Source organism: Rattus norvegicus, chromosome 13 (assembly GCF_036323735.1).
Source record: "Rattus norvegicus strain BN/NHsdMcwi chromosome 13, GRCr8, whole genome shotgun sequence".
In the NCBI taxonomy this organism is placed as follows: Eukaryota; Metazoa; Chordata; class Mammalia; order Rodentia; family Muridae; genus Rattus; species Rattus norvegicus.
In genome coordinates this window covers 22,495,778-22,518,628 of record NC_086031.1, presented here as the reverse complement: position 1 = coordinate 22,518,628, position 22,851 = coordinate 22,495,778, and the positions used below count along the sequence as shown (strand labels likewise).

Here is a 22,851-nt window from a genome sequence, read left to right as displayed (position 1 = left end):
CTGAATATGTTTTTGTTTTCTTTTCAATGTCCCAGGCTAATGAATAAGAACTGTGGAATGATGCTCCAAAAGGGCCAGGCTTCTCAGTCTTCAGATTGGTTTATAGAATTAGTTTTGTTACCGAGATAATTTTCTAATTATGGTACCTTTGGGCCAAGGCTAATTATTTAAAATTACTTTGTAATATGCCTATATGGACTGAAACAGAAAATCAGTTTGTTTGAGCTCTGGGAGAGCTGGAGGGAAATTTGGGGCAAACATTGTGCTAAATTGGCCATATGTCATTTTAAAAGCAGCTAATGTATCAGATAGACAGATAACTTAAAACAAAAGCAAGTCACTTCCTAGAAGAGAAAGGGCAGCAGCCCAAGGTTGCCGTGGTTCCAACTATGGCTTTGTTCGCCCCGCCCCCCAGCACAGGAATCTTCATTTAATTTTTCAAAGCAGCGTTAAGGAAGTGAAGCACTTCCTGTTAATGAAAAAAACAGGCTTATTTAAATGTTTAAAAATACACTGGACCTGGTGCTCTCCTGTCTACTGCTGGGGTGACAAGGATATTGGACGGAAGACTAATAACACGATTCCCCGAATTACCCAAAAGAATACCATATCTGTTTACTGATTTCTTTAGATTGCCCTGAAGCCCATTTCTAAACTTGCTCTCTTCCAGGAAACAAAGTAAAAGCAACCCCACCCATTGTTAGCTACTGTGATAACTGTTCTCAGTCCTTTATAGAAATTCCCAATTGCTGGCAAGGATGTGGAGCAATCCGACCTCTCCTCTTGCAAATCTCTTGGAAACCTAGCTGGATGTTTGCACTCCTGAAATTTCCAGTTAGAACCCCACCCCCACATGGGCAATAGTATCAGAGATTGGGGAAATGACTGGATTATGGGATGATTGGATGATGAATGGATTAGTGCCCTCATGAAGCCGGCCTAATGGAACAGCCTGGTTAGTTTGCTTGTATCAGGACACAGTAAGAGCTGGACAGCCTGTGACCCACAGAAGCACCCCTGCCCTCCCCATCCACTGACCAACCCTGCAGACCCCAAACAACACTACTAGGCAATAAAACAGAACCAGTAAGAGATCCATGCAAAACCACAGATGGCATCAAGCGAAAGGTTCCAGACCCAGGTGGCCACACTTTATAACATGTAAAGGAAGCCACAGGGACAGAGCAGATCGTGACTGCCAGATGCGGACACAGAGAAGGCAACTGACTATCAAGGGGCAGGAAGGAGTTTTCTGCAGTGATGGAATGTCCTGTCTTGCTTTGATGATGGTAGACTCCACACATTACTCAGAATACACAGAAGTGCAGACATTAAAAAGGCAAATCTGACTATATGTAAATGATACTGACTCAGTAAAAGTGATTTTTTAAAAAAATGAGTCATCTTGCGACCTCATGAGTATTATTGCCATGATAGATAAGCTTTCTTTAAAATGCCTTATAGAACCAGATGTGGTGGTATATGTCTTTAATCCCAGCACTCAGGAAGCAGAAGCGGGCAGATCTTAGTGAGTTTCAGGCCAGCCTGGTCTACATAGTAGTCAACACCTCTCAGCTATTGAGAATGGGGCTGTTCCCCCTTTGGCACTGTGTACCTATCCTTGACCTGGGTGCTGAAAAGAGGGAAATCAGTGTACAGAGATGAATTTGGGGAGCAATCAGGAGTCCTCCAAGTCACCCAAGATTGTTTTGTTATTTTGGTTTTGGTTTTGTTTCTTGTTTTTGCTGTGGTTGTTGAGTTTCTCCACAACCTGTTTCTCCCCTGTTTCAGTTAGGGTTTCTATTGCTCTAAGGAACCATCATGACCAAAGCAACTTGGGCGAGGGGGGCTGTTGTTTGGCCTACACTTCCACATCACTGACCGTGGGAGGAAGTCAGGACAGAAGCTGCTGTAGAGACCGTGGAGGGGTGCTACTTACTGGCTTGCTCCTCAGGTCTTGCTCAGTTTACTTTCTTATAATTTAATTTCTTATTAATTTCTGATTAATTTTTCTCAGTATCATTTGCATTCAGTCAGCCCAGAGGTGACACTGCCTATAAAGAGCTGGGGCCTCCCCCATGAACCCCTAATTAAGAAAATGCCTTACAGGCTTGCCTACAACTCAATTTTTTGGGAGGCATTTTCTTAATTGAGGTCCCCTCCTCTCAAATGACTTTAGTGTTAAGTTGACATAGAACTGTCCAGAACATTTCATGTCCCCACTAAAGCATCTCAGATTCTTGATTTCCTTCTTGATCCTTTTAGAGATCTATTGGTATAAACCTTGTTTCATGAACAGTATTCTAGAATGACCAAACTCTTGGTCCTTCTGATCTATAACGGATGCACAAGGGAACTCAGATAGAAGCAGGGAGGTAGGGTAGGGCGTGGGGAAAGGCTTCCTCAGCTCTGTCAGCTCATGGTTTGCTTTTTCTTAAAGAATCTCCCAATAATCTGTTTTAGTCTGCCCCGTGTTAACTTCTTCACAGTCTTAAACTCACCTGCACGAGAAGATTTTGGGGGATTTTCTGTTTGTTTCTTTGTTTGTTTTTACATTAGATTACCTGATCATTTCAGCTCCCAAATCTTTCTTTCAAGCAACTGTGGCTTTGAGTAGACTTTTGGTCAGTGTGTACAAATTCAGTGCGTCACCATGTGCTGGGGATAGTAACCAGCAACTGAGGTTGTCAGCTTCCATTATTGTGACAAGATTCCTGGGATAAACAAGCTCACTGTGGATGCTTTTGACTAATGTTTTCAGAGGTTTTAGACTGCAGTTCGTTGGCTTCCTTGATTTGGGCCTGAAGCAAGCAAGGCACATTATGATGGTGGTAAGAGAATGTGGTGGACAAGGAGGCTTCCACCACGATCTCCAGGAAGCAGAGATAGAGGAGGGAGTGGGAACAAGATGGACCATTAAGAGCCTGCCCTCCACGGTCTACGTCCTCTCAGTCCACTGAGCTGTGATTTCAAAGTGCATCTGTCCACTGTTGAATTTAGAACCACTGTATTCAAGTCCCCGTAGCATCATTGCCATTTGAGGATGAAACGTTGAAAACCTAGGCCCTGGAGAACACTTCTTATCCAAACTGTAGAGAGGTTGGAGAGTGCTGATTAATTTTTTTGAGTATCATTTGCATTCAGTCATTCATCATGTATTGATTGAACATCGACATGCATTGAGTGCTGTAGGCACTGCTGAGGATGGTGACCACTGAATGTGCTGTGGTGGCCATGACGTGTGGCCACAGGAAGCCTACTCAGTCCTAAAATAAACTGACCTATGGTATCATCTGGAATGCATCTTGTGAGAGGAAAGTCCTGACATCACTGTGCTTCTAATGGGGCCTGACCTGGTCTATGGAGAGAAGGTGGTTAGGGAAGGGCGTGCTGAGAAGTGTTTGAACCAAGGTGTGCTTTGGATTTAGCTGGTGAGGAATGCTGCAACCAGAGAAAATGGCATTTCTCCTGGAGATGGGAGAGAAGACCAGTGCAGTGGAAGGGGAAGTCAGGGGGGTGAGGACATAGCCTCCAGTCATATGCATGCCATATCCTTTGGCGAGTGTTCCAAGGCAATGGGGACCAATGGAGTTTGAGGGGAGATCGATATGATCAGTTTTGCGGTTTGTATTTTCAAGAATACATACTCTTGGGAGTCGCAGCTGTGGCCATCTGCAGAATGTCCTGATCCTGCTTTCCGGGTCATCTGCCCGTCTCAAGCCTGCTCTGCTCCGCTGGCTTATAAGTACGGTCACAGTTCTTCAGTCCTCCTGCTAAGTATAGAGCTGCAGGTAAATAATATCTACTTATAACAATACATACCGTATTTGCTGTTCTGAGTTTGGGTCACCTCACTCAGGATGATATTTTTCTAGTTCCATCCATTTGCCTGCAAATTTCATGATGTTATTTTTCTTAACAGCTGACTAGTGCTCAGCTTTGTAAATGTGCCACATTTTCTTTTTTAAATTTATATATATAATATATGTATATATATATATATTCTTCAGACACACCAGGAGAGGGCGTTGGATCCCATTACAGATGGTTGTGGGCTACCATGTGGTTGCTGGGAATTGAACTCAGGACCTTTGAAAGAGCAGTCAGTGCTCTTAACCGCTGAGCTGTCTCTCCAGCCCGCCACATTTTCTTTCTCCATTCTTCAGATGGAGGACATCTAGTTATTTCTGTCTATTACAAATAGAGCTGCTATGAACATAATTGAGGAAGTTCCATGTGGTAGGGTAGAGCACCCTTTGAGCATATACTCAGGAGTGGTATGGCTGGGTCTTGAGGTAAGTCAATTCTAAATTTTCTGAGAAACTGCCAAATTGATTTCCAAAGTGATTGTACAAATCTGCCCTCCCACCAGCAATGGGGGACTGTTCCCCTTGTTCCAGATCCTCACCAGCATGACTTGTCACTTGTGGTTTTGATCTTAGCCATTTTGACAGGTATAAGAGGGGATCTCAGACTTGTTTTTGATTTACATTTCCTTAATGGCTAAGGATACTGACCATTCAAGTGCTTCCAGGCTATTTGAGATTCCTCTGTTGATAATTCTGTTTACATCTGCACCCTGCTTTTTAATTGGATTGTTTGGTTTGCTGACGTATAGTTTCTTGAGTTCTTTATATATTTTGGAAAGTAGCCCTCTGTCAGATGTGAAGTTGGTGAAAACCTTTTTTTTTTTTTTTTTTTTTTGCTGTGGATTTGATCTAAACTAGTACTATGTTACTTGGGTTCCCAAAATTACACAAGAATCCACAAGTAACTCTGAGAGTCTCTGCCCCGAGGTGGCTCTGATTGGTAAATAAAGTTGCCAGCGGCCAATGGCTGGGCAGGGAGACAGAATTGGGACCTTAAGATCTGCTGGCAAGGGGACCTAGAAAAAAAAAAGGAGGACTTGGAACAGCCATGCCGGGAAAGGAGCAGGTCCAAACCTGAGAGGAGCAGAAGAGAAAGCATACTAGTTATGTAAGAGCTGAGGAAGAGCGACCACAGTCCCCCACGATTGGGTCTGGGGAGCAAGGGTGGAATATAGACTTTAGTAAGTAATAACTCAGAAGTATCAGAGGGGAGGTGTTAGCCATGTGGAGATTTAGAAGTGGCCTAGGCATTGAGCTAAGTAAGCAATATTAAATATAAGGGGGAGCGTGTGCGCGTGCGCATGTGTGTGTATTTTATTCAGGAATCCAGAACACTGGGGCGGGTAATGAGGAACTGGTGCTGCCGCAGCTGGGTCAATTTGAATAGCATTAATTGCTTACTGTAACATTTTTCCAGCCACCTCCACCAGGTTGCCTACTGCATCATTTTACCATTCTGTAGGCTGCCATTTTGTCCTGTTGGTGGTGTCCTTTGCCTTACAGAAGATTTTTCAGTTTCATGAGGTCCCAGTTATTGGTTGTTGTTCATAGTGCATGTGCTGTCAGTGTTCTTTCTGTTCACCAAATTGTTTTGTGTGCTGATGAGTCCAAGACTACTCCCCACTTTCTCTTCTATCAGGTTCATTGTCTGGTTTTATGCTAAGGTCTTTGATCCACTTGGACTTGAGTTTTGCACACGATGATGAATATGCACATACTTGAATTCATCTACATGCTGACATCCAGTTAGACCAGCACTATTTGTTGAAGATGCTTTCATTTATCCATTAGATAGCTTTGGTTAAAAATCAGTGTCCAAAAGTCTGTGAGTTTACTTCTGGGTCTTTGCTTCAATTCCATTGATCAATCTGCTTTTTATGCTAAGGTCATGTGGTTTTTATTACTATTGCTCTGTGTTGCAGCTTGAGATCAGGGATGGTGATACTTCTGGAAGTTCTTTTATTGTACAGGTTTGCTTTATCTATACTGGGTTTTCCATGTTTTTCCAGTTCTGTAAAGAATTTTGTTGGGAATTGCGTTAAATTTGTAGATTGCTTTTGGTAGGATGAACATTTTTACTACGTTAAGCTTACTGATCCATGAGGATGGGAGATTTTTCCATTTTCTGATAAACTTCTTAAATTTCTTTCTTCAAAGGCTTAAGGTTTTTGTCACGAAGGGACTTGCTTGGTTAGGGTTACTCCAAGATATTTTGTGTAATTGGTGGCTTTTATGAAGGGTTGGTGCTTGCACGATTTGTCATCTGCACAAAGGAGGGCTACTGCTTTTTTGAACTAATTTTGTATCCATCAACTTTGCTGAAGGCATTTATCAGTGGTAGGAGTTCCCTGGTAGAATTTTTGGAGTCACTCATAAATATATCATCTGAAAATGATGATACTTTGACTTTATCCTGATTTGCATCCCCTTGATCTCCTTTAGTTGTCTTATTGATCTAGCTAGAATTTCAAATGCTATATTAAATAAATATGGTGAGACTAGATAGCCTTGTCATGTTCTGGACTTTAATGGAATTGCTTTGACTTTCTTTCCGTTTAATTTGATGTTGGCTATAGGCTTGCTATAAATTGCCTTTATTATATTTAAATGATGTCCCTCTTTCCATGATCTCTCCAAAACTTTTATCTGAAGAAGTGTTGGATTTTGTAAAAGGCTTTTTCAGCATCTAATGAGATGATTGTGTGGTTCCTTTCAGTTTGTTTATGTGGTGGATTACACTGTCAGATTTTCATATGTTGAACCATCCCTGCATCTTGAGATGAAGCCTGCTTGATCATGGTGGATGATCTTTCTGATATGTTCTTGGATCCAGTTTGTGAGTATTTTATTGAGTAGTTTTGCAACAATGTTCCTGAGGGAAATTGCTCTGAAATTCTCTTAACAGGATTTTTGTCTGATTTGGGTATCAGGGAGACTGTGGGCTCATAGAATGCATTTGTTCTATTTTGTGTAATAGTTTGAGGAGTATTGGTATTAGCTCTTCTTTGAAAGTCTGGTAGAATTCTTCACTAAAACTGTCTAGTCCCAGGCCTATTTTGGTTTGGAGACTTTTAATGACTGTTTCTATATCCTTAGGCATTATAGGTTTATATGTTTATCTGATCAGGAATTTAACTTTGCTAAGTGTTATCTATAAAGAAAATTGTCCCTTTCTTTTTGATTTTCAAATTTTGTGGAGTACAGATTTTTGAAGAATGATCTGATGATTCTTTGGATTGCCTCAGTGTCTGTTGTTATGTCCCCCTTTTCGTTTAGGATTTTAGTTTGGATATTGTTTCTCTGCCTTTCAGTTAGTTTGGATAAGAGATTGTCTATTCTGTTGATTTTTTTCAAAGAACCAACTCGTTGTTTCACTGATTCTTTGTATTGTTCAACCCTGAGATTGATTATTTCCTGTTGCTCTTGGCTATGTTTGCTTTTCTTAGTTCTTCAGCTTTCAGGTGTGCTGTGAAGTTGGTAATATGAGAGCTTGCTAATTTCTTTATGAAGGTTTTTAGTGCTATGAACTTTCCTCTTAGCATTGCTTTCATTGTGTCCATGTTTGGGTATGTTGGGCGTTGATTTTCATTGAATTCTACAAAGTCTTCAGTTGTTTTCTTTCTACCTTGACCCAGTGGTCATTCAATTAGAGAGCTGTTCAGTTTCCATAAGTTTGTAGGTTTTCTGTTTTGAAATCCAACTGTGGCACATTTATAGGGTACAGGGGGTTGCTTCCATTTTCTTATATCTGTTGAGACTTGCTTTGTGATATGACCTTATACATTAAAGACCTTAAAAACGCAACCAGGAAGCTTCTACAGTTGATAAACATTTTCAGCAAAGTAGCAATATAGAAAATTAAAACACGAAAACCAGTAGCCTTCCTGTATACTAATTATAATCAGAAGAACATGATCTTTTTGGGGGGAGGGGGTGCAACAAACTTTATTGATGGTACTCGAGAGAGTAGGGAGGGCTCTCTTGGCCCCTCCTGTTATTATGGGGGTCTGGGATGGAATTGTGAGGGAGATGCTCAGTGTTGGGGGCTGAGCTAAGATGGGGACTCCTCAGCAACTGAGGGCCTTTCTCTTGCTCTCAGTATCCTTGCTGGGCTGGGGTGGGTGGTCTAGGGTTCTCTTACACCTTGGAGGCCATGTAGGCCATGAGGTCCACCACCCTGTTGCTGTAGCCATATTCATTGTCATACCAGGAAATGAGATTTACAAAGTTGTCATTGAGAGCAATGCCAGCCCCAGCATCAAAGGTGGAAGATTGGGAGTGGCTGTTGAAGTTGCAGGAGACAACCTGGTCCTCAGTGTAGCCCAGAATGCCCTTTAGTGGGCCCTCGGATGCCTGCTTCACCACCTTCTTGATGTCATCGTACTTGGCAGGTTTCTCCAGGCAGCATGTCAGATCCATAATGGATATATTGGGGGTAGGAACATGGAAGGCCGCCAGTGAGTTTCCCATTCAGCTCTGGGATGACCTTGCCCACAGCCTTGGTAGCACCAGTGGATGAAAGGATGATGTTCTGGGCTGCCTCATGGCCATCATGCCACTTCTTTCCAGAGGGGTTATCCACAGTCTTCTGAGTGGCATTGATGGCATGGACTGTGGTCATGAGCCCTTCCACGATGCCAAAGTTGTCATGGATGACCTTGGCCAGTGGGCTAAGCATTTTGGTGGTGCAGGATGCATTGCTGACAATCTTGAGAGAGTTGTCTTATTACACGTGGTTCACACCCATCACAAACATGGGGGCATTGGCCGAAGAGGGCAGGAGATGATGACCCTTTTGGCTCCACCCTTCAAGTGAGCCCCAGCCTTCTCCATGGTGGTAAAAATGCCAGTTGACTCCATGACATACTCAGAACCAGCATCACCCCATTTGATGTTAGTGGGCTCTCACTACTGGAAGATGGTGATGACAAGCTTCCCATTCTCACCTTGACTGTGCCATTGAACTTGCCATGGGTAGAGTCATACTGGAACATGTAGATCATGTAGTTGAGGTCAATGAAGGGGTCAAGGATGGTAACAATCTCCACTTCCCCAAATGCAGAGAAGGCAGCCCTGGTAACCAGGTGCCCAATACGACCTTCACCATCTTGTCTATGGGACGAGGCTGGCATTGCACAAGAAGATGTGACTGTCTCTGGAATGGGGAGGAACAGAGAGCCATGATCTTTTACAATAGCCTAAAAAAGCATAATTTCTTAGGATAACTCTAGAAGACGCGCATAATAAAATCTTTAAGCCACTTAAGACATTGAAGAATTGAAGATGACACCAAAAGATAGAAAGATCTCCCATGCACATGGATCAGAATGATTAATACTGTGAAAATAGCTATCCCACTAAAAGCGATCTATAGATTCAATACAATCTTCACCAAGATTCCAACAAAATTCTTCAATAGAAACTGAAAGAACAATCTTCAGCTCCATTTTTAAACACAAAATGCAAGTATAGCTGAAACGATCTTTTTTTTTTTCTTTTCTTTTTTTCAGAGCTGGGGACCGAACCCAGGGCCTTGCGCTTGCTAGGCAAGCACTCTACCACTGAGCTAAATCCCCAACCCCGAAACGATCTTAAATAATAAAAGAACTTCTGGAGGCATAACCCAGATTACAAAAGCTATACAGATAAAGGCAGAATGTTATTGGCATAATAGACACCTTGATCAATGGAATCAAATTGAAGACCCAGAAATAAGTCAACTCACCTATGAACACCTGATTTTTGACAAAGAAGCCAGAGACACGAACTGTGAAGAAAAAAAAAAAAACAGCATCTTCAACAAATGGTGCTAGTCACACTGGGTGGCTGAATGTAGAAGGATAAAAATAAATCCATATTTATCGTCTTGTACAAAACTCAACTCCAAATGGATTAATGATCTCAACAAAAGGACAAATACTCTACATCTGATCAAAGAAAAAGTGGGGGATAGGCTTGAACTCGCCAGCACAAGAAAGGACTTTCTGACAAGGACACTGATAGCACAGACACTAAGACCAACAACTAATTCCTGAGATTTCAAGAAATTTTAAATGCTTCTGTACGGCAAAAGACACCGTCACTTAGACAAATCAAGGGGCTACAGGATGGGAAAGATCTTCACCAATGACACAACTAATAGAGCATTAGTACCTAAAATATATGAAGAAGAAGAAAGGGAAGGAGGAGGAAGAGGAGGAAGAGGAGGAAGAGGAGAAGAAGATGAAGATGAAGATGAAGAAGAGGAAGAAGAGGAAGAAGAAGAAAATGGATATCTACAAAACAAATAATCCAGTTAAAAACCAGAGTACAGAACTAAACAGAGATAGCAAATGATGAAATACAAATGGCTGAGAAGCACTTAAAGAAATGTTTAATGTCCTTAGCCATCAGGGAAATGCAAAATAAAATTACTTTGAATTTTCATTTTACCCCAATCATAATGGCCAAGATCAATAAAATAAATGACAGATTATGTTGCTGGGGCTGTTGGAAAAGGGAAACATTTACTCATTACTTCTGGGACTGCAAATTTGTTCATCCACTGTAGGAAGCAGAGTGGTGGTACTGTGGGGAGCTGGCAGTGGATGTACGTCAATCCAGTTATACCACCCTCGCACACCCAAGGACTCTACAGGACTCTATATCCTGCTCACCCACACACATTGCTGCTCTATTTATAGTAGCCAGAAACTAGAAACAGCCTAGGTGTTCATTAACAACAGATCAGATGAACTGATTATGAAAATGTGGTATACTTATGAAATGGAATATTATTTAACTGTTAAGATAAATGAAATTCACAGGTGAATGGATCTAAAAAAAAGAATTTCGAATGCAGTAACGCAGATCCCAAGAGACAAATGTATGTTTTCTCTTACATATGGACATTGGCTTTTAAGCTTTTAATGTGTGTGATACACTCTAATAATTGTAGATTATGTACCTAAGAAGAGACCTGCAGAGAAAGTGAGGATCTCCCAAGGGGAAATGGAATATATTATTATGAAGGGGAAAATAGGGTAGGAAGATTAAATATGGAGGGCATGGGAGAGGAGGATAAAATGTGGATCTGGGGAGGGACAGCTAACGCTGAAGGCCACTTGAAAAACCAAATGAAAGTGTACTGTGCATGGTTTAGGCTTCCTAAATGTAAGCTATACATATATGAAAGAATCTAAATGGAGTCACCAAGTAATAGGAGAGACAATGCTGCAAGGCAACATTTCAGGCCACTGTGAGACCCCTCCAGGGCCATCTTGAGTTAGAACTTGTTGAGTCTTGAGTTAGAACTTGTTGGATCTTTGGCCAAAGGGGCCCATAGACACCCCCCCCCACACACACACACACCTCACAGGCCATTGCCAAGGCTATAGATTGTTTTCTAAAACCCTATTGCAAGGCCCTATTGCTGAAGACAACATTTACATGTCTCATTGAACACAGAGAAGTTGAGCTGTTGCCAAACTAGAAACTTCACCCCTACTGACTAGCATTGACGCTATTGAAAGATACTCTGCAGGCTCCTGGAGAAGAAAGCCAGTCATCCATATCAATCAGCTACTAGCCCTGTGATCTACAACAGTGGCCTGCCTGCAGGGTAATATTAGGTTCTCCTCACACCTGCCAGCCTGCCTTCTGCCATTAACACAGATGGGAAGCAAGGCTAAGAAGCAAGGCAGGAGGTGCCCCTTCAGTGAGGCCTGGCTGGAAATGCTGGCCTGTTCCAGCACATAGACAAAAGGGCCAGAATGACAAGTTATAAGACTGGTAATTTTATGTTTTTTATTTTTGTGTGTGTGTTATTGGTAATTTTGTTAAAGGGTTTTTTTCATGTTTTTAATTTGGAAAGCATTTCTGTATATTAATTTTACTAAAGGAACTTGAAAGTACACTGTTGGCCAATAACGATCCCAAATAACTGTTAGGTAAGGGAGTAGAGAGAGACAATCAGGACCAGAAAAGCCATGAGAAGCCATGATGAAGGGTGCCAACAGACACAGAGGCTATGTAGGTGACCCTGTTACCTGAAAGATGTGGAAAGGCATTTTCTTGGCATGGCTGCCATATGTCTGTTGCCAAGGATTCCAGTGATTTCTGGGCTCAGCTTCACTGATGCCAGCTAGACTCTTACTGGGCCTGCTCCTGGCCACTCCCACTACCCATTTTCAAGTCCTCCCTCTTTTCTGGAAGAGCTCAAGTGGTGGGAGGTAGCCTGTTCATCAGCACTGCTCCAGGACTCAGGACATTCACAAATAACACCTTCCCAGCAGCCTCCTTTGGCACCTGAAGTGGGTGTTCTCTCCTCCCTAGGCCCTTGCTCTCTAGCTCTCTGCATCTCCTTTCTACGGTGTCTCTGGGCCCAAACATTGAAAGCATCCAGTATAAACCAGTGCTTTTTTTCCCAGTCGCAAAGCAAGTTATACAACTCATGTTCAGTTTTGCCCACAGCTCCTCACGGTCATTGGAAAATGGGGTGGGAAGTCACAGGCCATCGGACTAGCAAAGAGCAAACATTTCCACACTAGTCTCCACTAGAGGCAGACCTCTGCTCAGGTCCATCCCTTCTGCACTTCACAACAAACTGGTTTAGAACTGGGCAGCTTGCTCAGTAACTCGCTCCCTTGTATACAAGGGAATGGCAAAGCCCTCACCTACAGTCATGTGGAGCTGACTTGGACACATGTGAGAAGGGAAGCACAGCCTGCAGAGGGGATCTCTGGGGTTTGCTGGCTCACTAGTCACTAGCTGAACCAGCCGGAACCAGGTCAGTAAGAGGTCCGGCCTCAAGAAACAAAGTAGACACCTCTGGGTACCACACTCATGTTGTATTCACATATGTATGCATCCACACACACTTATACATACATGACACATGCAAAGATGGTTATCGAGACTCAAGGGGAACGTGTGCTCCAGGTCATTCATCCATTGAAGTAACACACTGCTCAGCCTGAAGCATCTTACCAGTTGTTTCAATTTTAGAATAGCCACCCTTACTCCAGCTTTTGTTTTTGCTGTTGCTTGTTTGATTCCTGTGCCAGTGGAGTGGGGCAAGAGTAATGCAGACCTGGTTCCCAAATCCTTTTCATTTACTCTGGCATTTTGATGCCTAAATACAAACTTGGCACCTTACCATTGTAGGAATCAATTCACAGCCCTGGACACCAAAGGGATCCACTCAACAGGAGCTCCTCGCTTACCGGGAATTGAAAAATGTGCATTTTCTCAAATCACCCCCACACACTTCTCTTGAACATTTTTTTCCTCCTTATGCTCCCATGGTAGAAAGCAAAGGCAGCTCCTGTCTTCCTCATTCTTCCTCATTCTTCCTCCTGGTACACACCCCATGTCACTCGGAAACTTTTTCCATACCAGGAATAGGGGCCATGTTCCATGCCCTGTGAATCTGGCCTGGTCTTGTGACTTCTTGTGGTCAGTGAATGTGGCAGAATCCGTCTGCAAGTCAGAACCTGAGCCAAGAATCATGGGGGGATTTTTCTGCTCTTCCAGGGACTCTGAACCACAAGGGGATCTAGCCCAGCTTGGATGCTGGAAGGATGGTGCCTGGCAGGAGCAGGTAGAAGAGCTCACTTAGACCAGCTTGAAGAGCTGGTTCGCCAAGAAGCCTCCTTAGCGCCAGGGAGCGAGCCAGCTCAGCTGAACACAGGCATGGCGACCACCTTAGTGGAGCCAACCCACAGAATCTGAGCTAAATACGTGGTTATTTTTAGCCACTGAATTTACAGTGTTTTGTTACACAGCAGTATTCCTTTCCCTGCCACCTGAAAGTTCCACATGTCACATTCAAACTATTCTACACTCACAGGTCGAGAGAAGTTCTTGATTTTACTATCTGGACTGAATGCAGGCAGAAAACCCTGTGATTCACTTCCCTTTTAACTTTCCTGCTTAATGGCCAGACTTTAATTTTTTTTCCTTTTAAAGACTTATTACTTTATTTCCAATTATATAGACAGCAGTTTTTGTGCTTATGAGTGCAGGTAGGGCACGGGCTCTCCCAGGAGCTGGAGTTGTGCTGGGAGCTGAATGCTGGTCCTCTGTAAGCAGTATGCGTTCTAAACTGCTGAGCCATCTCTCCAGCCCTTGCCAGATAATATTTTAAATAATTACTTTACCTTACGATAGCAGTGGAAGATACATTGGCAACAAGATAAAATAAAACCAATGTTTGACACCATAGCACACTATAAGGATCAGAAATGATTTGGGTCACAATTGTGTTTTGTTTTGAGACAGGGTCTCTCCACATAGTCCTGGCTGTCCTGTAATTTGAGGTGTGGAGCAGATTGGCCTTGAACTCACAGAGATCTGCCTCCCCACTGTTGGGGTTAAAGGAGTGTGCCGTCATGTCTGGTTGGATCACAATTTTTGTAGTAAGCTTTGTTTTAACAGGACATAAAAATAATATTTTATGGGCAAATAAAGGTTTAATAATCTACCATGCTATTGGAGTAATTTTTAGTTTTCTCTTCTTTATATTGTTTATATTTGTCATAAGCATCTTGGCTGTGCACATGCACATCTTTGTTGTGTATTTATTTCCTATGGTTTCATTGGCTTTGAACCAATATAACATCAGTAGGGATTGGTGTGAGGAACCCTATTACCTTTTTCTTTTCTCCATGAAAGCAGACTCTTCATGCCCTTAGCTTTTGATTTTAGGAGTTCCTAGTACCTTAACATTCACCTTTTGCTATCCTGGGTAGGGAAATTGTGTTAAATTGTCAATCGACTTTGTATGGGGAAAATGGACGCACAGCAAGGAGAAGCAGACGAGGAGAGGTGGTGACAGTCCTGGGTGTAGGGTTTTAGCTCTGCATCCTACTTTGTGGAGTTTATTTCATATATTCTATACCAAAAGGTACAATGGCTTTGCTGAATTTAGTAACATCTGTCTTTGGAAGGTTATTAACAAAATTTCTCTCACTGCATCCTGGGCTTGTTTCCTGCAGTTCTTCCTGTTAGCATAAGAACCCATACATTACAGAGCTGTTCTCCACTTCTGAATTAAAAATCAGAATTTACTGCTATGACCACAGGAGAACTTCAGTCAGGAGGAAACCAATGACAGATGAGCTTCTGCTCAGCTGGGTATTTGGTTGTGAGCCTAGCCTTTAATGGCTGAGCCATTTCTCCAGCCCTAAGCTGGGTATTTGTGTTGGCCCAGTCACCATTATTAACTTGTTCAGAGCTTACCAGATTACTGTTAAGTTCTAAGATGGACTGGTAAGGCCTAGGTAACTGTTACCTGGCTAGGCCGCCACTTTGTGCTGTTCCTAATATTATAAGAGACTTTCTCATATGCTTTTACCACTATTAGTAGAAAACTTTCTCATGTCCAATCTGATTACGTATTGTTATGTTCTGTGCCCTTGGAAGCCAATCATGATGGACGTCAGTAGAACGGTGTTGCATTGTGACCCACAAAAAGCTTGGCTCAGAACCAACCACCCAGCAGCATTTCCTGCACATGTATATAAGCGTTGATGGTATTTGCTTTAATAAGCTGCCCCCAGGATAGACCCCAACATAAGAGAGACACCCGCACCAATATAAGAAAGTATTTGGAATAAAACTTCCATTTTGAGTAGGGGTCTAGTAAAGTTTTAAGTTCCCAAGACCTCCCTAGGAAGTGACATCCTACTTTGCAGAAAGAGACACATACATGGGTAACTGACATCATGGTTGGCAAGTTAAGACATCAATGTTAGACAAAGCAAGTCTATAATTGAATACTTCAACCAGTGGGAGCAGGATAAGTATGCAACAAAGACGTGTTCACCAGAAAATCCCCGTCTCTAAATCCTGATTGGTGAAATAACTTGGCACAGATGTTTGTGGATTTTAAGCTTAAAAACACTGTAGGATCTTAACTCAGTGTCACAGTTCAGCCTCTGTGCCTAAATTGTGTCCCTGATCGATCAGCCCTGGGGATACGCTCAATAAACTATCCGAGTCTGAGATCAGTGTATGATTTGTGAGGTGACTGTTGGATCCCAATAATTACAAAACTGCTAGCAGTTCACTTCAGTGGTTACCTTTTTCTCCATTATCCAAGAACCAGTGCTCATGATAAACCATGCTAGTCGCCTTGTTCAGTTTTAAGTTGCTTTCTTGTATAAGGGCCCAGCCAAAAGAAAATCACCTATAGGACAATTGATTGTCTTACATTCATCTCATGGAGATTTGATTTGTAATAGTGTGTGTGTGTGTGTGTGTGTGTGTGCGTGTGTGTGTTTGTGTGTGTAGTTTCCCACAGAGGCCAGAAGAGGACATGGGATCCCATGGAGCTGGAGTTAAATGTAGTTGTGGACTACACAGTGGGGTGCTGGGCATTGAACTTCAACTCTTATTCTTAACTGTGTGTCATCTCTTTTAAATGTGATAACAGCACATACATACATACATATATACATACACACACACATACACACATATACACATGCACACACATATAAACATACATATACACATGCACACACATACACACACATGCATATACATACAAACATACACATACACATGCACATGCATACACACGCACACTCATACAAACACACACATACACATGCACACACAGACACATACATACACACATACACAGACACATACATACACACATACATACACACATACATACACATGCACACACATACATATACATACATACACACATACACTCATATACATACACACATATACATACACATATACACATACACACATATACATATGCACATACATACAAACACATATACACACATACACAGACATACACATGCAACACATACATACACATACATAGACACATACACACATACATACATACACACATATACACACATACACACATATACATACATACACATACATACATACACATACATACATACACATATGCACATATACGTGTGCACACACAAACACATATACACACATACACACACATAAACAAGCACACATACACATACATACACATACACATATACACATACATATACATAAACATGCACAGACATACACAGACATACACATAAACATGCACACACATACACATACATACATATACACACATACACACATACATACACATACACACATACATGCATACAAACATATACACACATACATAGACACACATACACATGCATACATATGAACATACATGCATACACACATACACACATACATACATACGCACAAATATGCATACACACATATAAACACATATATACACATACAATATACATGCACACACATACATACACATGCATACATACACACATACATACATACACACATGCATACATACACAGACACACACACACACACACACACACACACACACACACACGCAAGGAAGAATGTATTTTACTTCCATAATGCTAAATTACTCATGCACACATACTATGGAGGAAAAGAGGGCCTACGGCCTAAGCACATTTCCGACATTCTTATGGAGAAAGAGAAAAAGCAAATTAGCGTGTCAACTTTATTCATTCTTTCTTTAATTTCCCTGGCATCTTCATTTTCCCTTTGGCCTTATGTCCTATTTACTTCTCCCTCTTTCTAGACAGCTAATTGTTTAAAAATAAGAATGCCCAAACCACAAAAGATAGGATTTTTTTTTTTTTGAGATTTAGTGGCCAAGTACCTGCCACCGTGGAAAAAACAAAACAAAACAAAACAAACAAAAAAACAAACAAAATTAAAACCAGGTAGGGGACAAGGCCACCGGAACTTAGCTCTCAAGGATCTATACAAACTAAAAGCTTTAGTGGTGGTGGCCGTGTGTCCCTTTCACTCTTTGGAGAAAAACTGAGACACAGACTGTTTTCAGAAAATATGAGCCCCTCTACTCATTTCTTGCACTTCACTCCCCAGCTCTCTACATCTGGCCTTTTCTGCTTAGAGGACACTGGCAAAGGCCGGTGAGAGGAGTGCCAAATAATGTAAAGGGGACAGCACCTTCAGAATTGTCAGGAGATTATATATATCGAGAGGGGGGGAATATCACTACTGGAGCAAGTGAATAATAAATATGGGGGGCGGGGTGCTATAGATCGCAATAATGCAGGACACCGACGTTGCAAAAAAGGCCAAACTGAATGATGCCAGGTGGTAGGAGGCAGAGGAGAGGGATACTGGAGGAAATGAGAGGTGGGCTCCACCACCATGCCAGCAGCCTGCACCTGTGAGGAGGTGCGCAGTGGCTAACCACATGTTTATGGAAAGCCATTGGTGCCCTGCACCCAGGGCAGGCAGAGAAGGTGCGGTCATTCTGCACATTGTCCGGACCCCTGGGTATTGAGTGAAGCCTGCGCCCCACCCTGCTCCTGCACCGGCCGTGATGCCCAGTCCTTCGGCCGAGATGCCCCCTTCTCCTGTAACCCAGCCCCGGTGGTGCATGCGTCGGGGAAGCGCGGTGCGGTGCCCGCAAAGGAGTCTCTGTGTGCCAGTGTCTCCTCCTGCACTGGGCGGCCCACGGGCTCCGGCTCTGGCTCTGGCTCTGCAGGCCCCGGGCCCTCCTGTGAGGTCTGACTGACGTACACCACGATGATGTCACCCTTGAAGTTCATCACCTGCCCGCTGGAGATGAACGTGGAGTTACTGTTTCCTGTCACGTTTCCTGCAGGGGACAGAGCACAGAGAAACCACATTAGGCACTATAGTCAGCCTCAGCAGGTGATCCCCTTCCTCGGGTCATCTTGGGGTGGGGGGCACTGAAGCAGCACAGGAGGGTGAGGGAGGAGGTGACAAAATGGGGAAAGATGCAAGCTTATGGGCCATTCTCGTGTTTCATCTTTTCATACCTAACGGGGACCGTACACAACTCCAGGACACTGGCAGGAGAGCCCACTGGAGTCTCAACTCTAGACAACATTCAGTTGGAAAGGAGCAGGAGGGTAGAGGAAGAAGAGAGCTTCAGGACGTGGGGATAGAGTAGCCGTAGGGAGAGGAGGGAAGATGGGAGAAAAGAGGGAGGGGAGGACATCAGTAGGCGGAGTCCAGCACGCAGTCCACTGTGAACACTGAGCCGAGCACTGGGCTGAGCTGGGCCATCTGAACCTGAGCCTTCCATCGCCTTCTAAAGGGTTCCTGATGTGTCAGCCCCGCAGGGTGATCCCAGAGCTAGTGCACTCAGAGTTCAACAAACGTTAACACATTTCAATTCACTGTTCTAGAAGAGAGAGGAAGAGGAGAAATGAAAGACTCATTTCTTCCTTTTGAATCCTAGTTCTTTGGTGGCTGATTGGAAGTAATTAATAAAACTCTTGGCAAGCAGGGCGTTTAAAGACGGTAGGGAACATGCCCCCTCTCCTTTGTTCTAATTTTTCGTTTAAAGACCGATGTGCCGCAAATTTCTCAAGCGGAAAATAACTGCCCCAACTCCCAACATTCAGCATCCAAACAGAAACAAAGACACCAAAGTGGTCCCTCCCTGGTCGCCTGTGCTCACAGTTCATGCCTGTCTTCTGTTGTGACCCAGCTCAACAGTAATCTATACGAATAAAATGAAGCTTGCACTACCCTCTCGAAGTGAAGTTTCCTCACATGGGAAGGGCTTTTAAAGACAGTGACTAATGTGCTGCAGACTTTCAGGAAATTCCTTTGAGGGAACCTTTTCTGCCTGATGATGGCGTAGGCCCTGAGAAGCCAGTGTGGCGGCACAGTGAAAAGCACGTGAGAAGACACCAGATTCAAAGGTCTGTGGTTCCTGCTCTCCCACAGGCTACTGTGCGGACCATGGGGGATGCATTTCCCCCATAAATAGCATCAGGGAGCCTTGCTCCCGTTTCTACCCCAACCCTCCCCCATCCCTGACGCCCCCCACATCTGCAGGCGTTTCTCTCCTGTACTGCACATGCACTCAAAGCCTCTCTGTCTCCCCTGTGGTGTGCACTCTAAACCTCTGTGTGCCTTTCACCCCAGCCTGGGGTTACCTCTCAACCGTATAAACAAGAAATCAAACTAACACATACATGTCATACATGTTATATTCTAACCAAACACATGCTCTATGTTTTCAATAAAGTCAGTAACTGCGAGTGGCTTAGAATATGGTTGTTCTAAATACAGTCATTCTCCTGTTTTATCATGACATCATCTATTTCTTTCGTTCTTCACTCTATTCAAGCCTGGAGGTCTTTCCTCACTAGTGCAGGGGTGGCTCGCCACTCTGGATGTGGTCTCGTCTCTTCTTGCTCCTCCTCATCCTACTGAGACCTATCTGCTGGTGTCATGGTACACGGGACCTACTGACCATTTACATTTTTACCTTCCAACAAATCGTCATGGTGAGCCCACTGTTCCTTCTCCCTGGACAGAGTTGCAGTTAATCTGGGCTCAGTAAAAGCCCTGAGCTTTTGTGTGTCATCTTGTACATAAAGATTTTGTGTAAAATCTTGAGCATTCCATCCCAAGCCTTAGCACATTTATCCTGATAGCAATGTACTAGAAACCCTAACTCTTGTTTCCCATTTTATCTTCAGTGTGGAACTCAATTCTTTGAGCTTACAGGACATGGACAATCCACAGTCCTTTGATTCCTAGAATAAGGAAGGCCATGCTTGGAAGGCATGGCTCTGACAGAGGAACAAGCAAAGGCCTTTGAAATTGCTGACAGTAAATAAAGTTACCTAGAAGGAGAATGAAATTATCAACTTTATTTGACAAGTATTTTTTAAGCAAAGGTATGATTTATGGGTCAGAGCAATGACTCTGGGTAAAAGCACTCTTTGAATAAGCCTGGGGTCAATTTCAAATTCCACAACAGGAGAGTAACAACTTTGAAAATTGTCCCCTGACTTCCACCTTTGCACTGTGGCATGCGTGTACCCAACACGTACATCTCACACACACACACACACACACACACACACACACACACACACACACACACACTGTAAAGAAATGATGTATGACAAAAGCAATCTGTGATCACACTTACCAGGCTAGCATTTGTGGGAAAGTTACCGTACAGACTAAACTTAAAAAACAAGCAAACAAACAAACAAAAACATTGTGGACTTGGACGTGTGTGAGAAGCAGAACGGCCCTTGTGGACGGGTCACGGGCCCACCTGCCAGGGCCACAGGCACAGAAGCAGCTCTGTCACCATCACCTCGAGGTTCCTATTAACTTTCACACCAGGCACATTGCATTTTGTTCTTCAGTAGGGTTTGCAAATTATGTCAGTGGCCCAGAGGAGCTGTGTGGTAAGACTGCAGCTCTGGCTTTGTCCCCACAGATTTGGTGTTTTTGCCTTAGGAGATAGTGTTTTTACAAGATGGCCATATTTCAATATTACTGCAGCGTTTGCAAATCTACTTTTCTCTATCAATAAACTGGATACTCAATAAGACAGTGAACTGTAGACATTGTCCACTAATAACTCACCTCTCTTGTCCTATGTCTTTCCCTAGGCTAGCCCTAAACTCCTTACACTGCTGAAAATGAACTAGAATGTCTGATCCTCCTGCCTTGACCTCCTGTGTGCCAGGGTTACAGACTTGCTGTGGCCATGGGCGAGCACCACCATGCATGGTTTATGCAGTACTGGTCATTCAACCTAGGCTTCGTGTATGCCAGGCAATCACTCTTCCACTGCAGCTCGTCTCCAGCCCAGAGCTCTTAAAGCACAGACCCCAGGCTATGTTCCCCCTACCACTTGGAAGAATCTTAACTTCTCTCTGATGATGGAGATCTGAGAATGGGTCCACACAGTGTCAGTTACATCTTCAGGGTTTCAGGTACAATTCTTGGTCTAGTTTCCTTAAGGCAGTGTGAGAAGGAAAGGTTGTTCCCAAAGGTCTGAGTGTGGACATTACAGTCTGTTCCCCAATGCTTGCACAGCTCTCTCGTCTACTTCAAATTCAATGGCAAGATATTTTAAACGACTCATTCTTTGGCTAGCACCAAACCTTTCAATGGTTTTTATTGCAATAACCCTTGTGCCTGTCAAACATATTCTTTCCTGTAAGCTAATATGACTGTTAGGTCCTAAGTACAAGGAGCTCAGGTCATACTCACAGCCCTGGGAACATACACGGGTTCTAGAAAGCATGACCATTCACATTCACTGGTGGGAGCAGGTGGTGTGTGTGTGTGTGTCTGTGTGTGTGTGTGTGTGTGTGTTTTACACTGTGATTGTGTGCAGGTGTATATGCATGGCTGTGCATGTGTGTGTGCACACAGAGGCCAGAGGTTGATGCTAGGTGTCTGATTCCCTTCTGTTTCACAGAAGCTGAACAGAGCTGTCTTGCTCAATGTAGAACTCGTGAGTTTGGCTAAACTGTTTGATCAATGAGTGCCAGGGGTCCTCTTGTTTCTCCTCTGCTGGCCTTTTCTGGGGTAGCAGATGTGTGCTGCTGTGCCGGATTTTATATGTAGGCTGCAGATCTCGGGTTAGTGTGCATGCACTGTAGCAACTGAGTGACCTCCCCATCCCCTAAAGCTGTGTTTCTTCAAGAACCTGGAAGACTGACGAAACCTCCAGGAACTCTACCGAAGTAAAGCCTGTCCTTCCTGCTTCCTGGCACTGATCTCAGAGGCAACAGCATGGCGCTTTAAGGCACGAGCTTCCCGGTCGGACATTGAATTGTTGTGTTGCTTATTAGCCTCATGATCCTGGGTGAGGAACTTACTCCATAAGATTTCTCTAATTAAGAGAGGACACAGAATACTTAGTGCACGGTAATGGAAATTCCCCTGTGTATATGTACACTGCATGTATATATGAATAGTATGTAGGTACACATAGGGAGGGCAGAAGTCGAGTGTCTTCACACTCTGCTTTATTTTGAGACACTGGCTGACTGGACTGTGAGCTCCTAGGATCCACCTGTCTCCATGTCCCAGCATTAGGATTACGGTCACACACTGCTGCATGTGGCTTTTTAAGAGGGCAATAGGACAAAGCCAGGCCCTCACGTTTGCTGGGCAAGCACTTTATCCA

General features: G+C 43.4%; 1 protein-coding gene and 1 pseudogene across 2 annotated transcripts in view; both read right to left on the bottom strand.

Moving 5' to 3' along the window:
- Nucleotides 1-7,682: 7,682 nt before the first annotated feature.
- Nucleotides 7,683-9,146, bottom strand: Gapdh-ps44 (Glyceraldehyde-3-phosphate dehydrogenase, pseudogene 44; annotated as a pseudogene).
- An 8,225-nt stretch (nucleotides 9,147-17,371) lies between these two features.
- The window catches only part of Tnfrsf11a (TNF receptor superfamily member 11A), a 58,328-nt gene continuing 52,848 nt past the window's right edge, over nucleotides 17,372-22,851 (bottom strand). For both annotated transcript variants that reach the window (XM_008769487.4, NM_001271235.1), the window contains exon 10: nucleotides 17,372-18,522. In XM_008769487.4, the coding sequence (XP_008767709.1) occupies nucleotides 18,170-18,522 (353 nt within the window). In that variant the 3' untranslated portion in view covers nucleotides 17,372-18,169. The remainder of the gene's footprint in view (nucleotides 18,523-22,851) is intronic.